This window comes from Penaeus japonicus, unplaced genomic scaffold (assembly GCF_977035675.1).
Source record: "Penaeus japonicus unplaced genomic scaffold, GWHDUDI00000001_assembly GWHDUDI00000037, whole genome shotgun sequence".
Taxonomy (NCBI): domain Eukaryota; kingdom Metazoa; phylum Arthropoda; class Malacostraca; order Decapoda; family Penaeidae; genus Penaeus; species Penaeus japonicus.
The window spans coordinates 26,540,949-26,543,448 of NW_028234439.1; the positions used below are offsets into that span (position 1 = coordinate 26,540,949).

A 2,500-nucleotide genomic window follows, 5' to 3' on the forward strand; every position below is an offset into this window, starting at 1 on the left:
TTTTTTTTTCTGTAGTAAGAATAAGTATGCTTGTTTGCGTAGGGAGATTAATTATTTGTTTGTGTTATTATCGGAGAAAAAAAAATCAGGTTTATATTTTCATTCAGTAAACACACAACTCATATTAATACACTAGATTTATAGCACAATCCACAAATAAGGGTTGTATACACTGAAATTCTATTATTGTTCTTTTTAGGTTCGGATCTTTTTCCAGATTTGGTATAATTCACAGAAATGTGTGGTTTTATAAATGCTATTTGCATGGGTTCGGCGCATGGATCAAACTGTTCTAAAAAGCACATTACGCTGCAAATTTATTTATAAATATATAAATAAGTCTTTATGATAAGGTTCATTCCAGGTTCAATCACTCCATATTTACTTGGACTCGTTGGAGTCATAGAAGTATCGTGGCCTGTATTCCCGAGACTCGAAGGAAGCAGACTCGTAGGAGTCGGGGAAACGAGCCTCGCCCTCGTAGTTGACCTCGGCCACGTAGCCGGAGTCGCCGTCAACGAAGTACTTGACGGTCTGCAGGCGGCCGTCGGGAAGGTGCACGTAGTAGGATCCCTGAGTGTCTTCGCCGTCACGGGCTTCCTGGTGTCCGAAGTTGTTGCCGGAATCCTCGTGCCTGACAGCCCAGTTGAAGTCGTATTTGGCCTCTCCGGATTCGTAGGATTCCTCAGAGGAATAACGTCTCTGATGTAAATAAATTTAATTGAAATGGAATGCTTTTGTTGATCATCGAGGGATAAATGGTCAATAAGCAGAAAAGTGTCGAAAGAGTTGTATACATGATTTCCTGAATAACTAACCTGTGGTGGCCTGTATTCGTAGGACTCGAAGCTGTCTGCAGCAGCAATGGCTGCCAGACCCAGAAGGATGAAGACCTGTGAAATTTTAGTGATGTGTAAATTAAATGATTAAGCATTTTGGTAAAGAATAATAATATGGAAATATTACTGATAAATATACTGAAATATCTTAGTAATAATAAGTTTGAAACCTTGGTTGATAATATGTTAGGTTTACCTACCTTGGTGTTCATGTTGAGATAGGTATTTCAGAAGCTACTGATACCTTCCAGTTGATTACTGAGCAATATATACCTCTGCATCGGCGCAAACGTGGCGCAAGTTCGTCCAAGGACAACTTTTTAATAAGTGTTAGTAGAAATCTGGGCGGGGCTATGTTGATGGAATAACTATCGCATGTGTTGAACTTATACACAGACATATGGAATTCAGAAACGCATACTCAAACACACACACATATGTATAAGTATATATATATATATATATATATATATATATATAGAGAGAGAGAGAGAGAGAGAGAGAGAGAGAGAGAGAGAGAATATTTTCTAACTGATCTGTATTTTTCGCCAACAAACTAATAATAATTTTAAAAAAGACTCATGAATTGACATTGAAATTTGAAATCATCGTCCATGATATATCACAGGAATTGTGCTATATTGAGTAAGAAATTTTGCTGGTTAAGTAATGTTTTGCTCTGCATAAATGAAGTATATTCTAATTATTTTCTATTTTATAAAATCTGCTTCTAATGTCTGATTTTCAGGCCCTCAAATTCAATGAAAATCATTGAACAATATAAACAAGAACACACACATCGTTTTAGTAATTTTTAACTTTCCTCATATGAAACAGAAAGTTTGTATGAATGAATAGGAATGAAAGGGCAAAAAGTTTTTATAGTAAATGTTTTATATTTTTGAAGTATAGATATGTATTTGGTGCATGGTTGCTATAAACAAAAATAACAAACTTTGAACATATTATATCGAGTCAGGTTTTGGCTAAGACTCATATCGTTATGAGTCCTCCTCAGACTCAGAGGAACTGGATTCATCGTAGACTTCGCCCTCGTAGTTGACCTCGGCCACGTAGCCGGAGTCGCCGTCAACGAAGTAGGTCACCCTCTGAAGGCGGCCGTCGGGGAGCTGCACGTAGTAGGATCCCTGGGTGAGGTCGCCGTCACGGGCCTCCTGTTGTCCGAACTCGTTGCTTGAGGAGTCATCGCTGACGGCCCAGTTGAAGTTGTACTTGGCCTCTGATGACTCGAAGGATTCCTCGGAAGACTCAGAGGATTCTTGTGAAGACTAGAAAGAAAGGTTTTAGATCTAGGAAATTTTGATCTACTTCTACTACTATTATGTCAAATCATTAATGGATTAGGCATTTTCTCACTAAGAGTTCAATAGACGGCTCTTACCTGAGGTGGGCGGTAAATTTCACGGCTGTCTGCAGCAACGATGGCTGCCAGACTGAGGAGGAGGAGGACCTGTGAAAAGTCAAACAATGTTATCACGGCTGACTATTTGATTCTCATTTGTTATGTAATTAATCATTTACCAAAAATTAGTATCCAGAGTAGTAGTTACCTTGGTGTTCATGGCTGGGTGTTGGAGGTTCGAGTGACTGCCGGTTAAACAGGTTCCACTCAATATATAGTCGGTGCGACTCGGTCGCGA

General features: G+C 39.0%; 2 protein-coding genes across 2 annotated transcripts; both read right to left on the reverse strand.

Annotated features, from left to right (window-relative positions):
* Nucleotides 1–304: 304 nt before the first annotated feature.
* LOC147467336 (pupal cuticle protein Edg-84A-like) lies at nt 305–1,073 on the reverse strand. Its single transcript, XM_086532036.1, has 3 exons — nt 1,040–1,073; nt 819–893; nt 305–702 (listed from the first exon to the last, which is right to left on the reverse strand). The coding sequence occupies exons 1-3, from the start codon at nt 1,049–1,051 to the stop codon at nt 382–384; spliced, it is 408 nt and encodes a 135-aa protein (XP_086388162.1). The 5' UTR covers nt 1,052–1,073; the 3' UTR covers nt 305–381.
* Nucleotides 1,074–1,722: 649 nt separating this feature from the next.
* On the reverse strand, nt 1,723–2,463 carry LOC147467337 (pro-resilin-like). The gene is made up of 3 exons (XM_086532055.1): nt 2,411–2,463; nt 2,242–2,310; nt 1,723–2,128 (listed from the first exon to the last, which is right to left on the reverse strand). Exons 1-3 carry the CDS (start codon nt 2,420–2,422, stop codon nt 1,841–1,843), a joined length of 369 nt encoding a protein of 122 aa, XP_086388181.1. The 5' UTR covers nt 2,423–2,463; the 3' UTR covers nt 1,723–1,840.
* Nucleotides 2,464–2,500: the final 37 nt, after the last annotated feature.

Excerpts from the sequence above, each read along its gene's own strand:
- LOC147467336 (XM_086532036.1), bottom strand. Across the intron at positions 703-818 it reads ACGAATACAGGCCACCACAG|AGACGTTATTCCTCTGAGGA; the intron begins GTTAGTTATTCA and ends TATTTACATCAG.
- LOC147467337 (XM_086532055.1), bottom strand. Across the intron at positions 2,129-2,241 it reads AAATTTACCGCCCACCTCAG|TCTTCACAAGAATCCTCTGA; the intron begins GTAAGAGCCGTC and ends CTTTCTTTCTAG.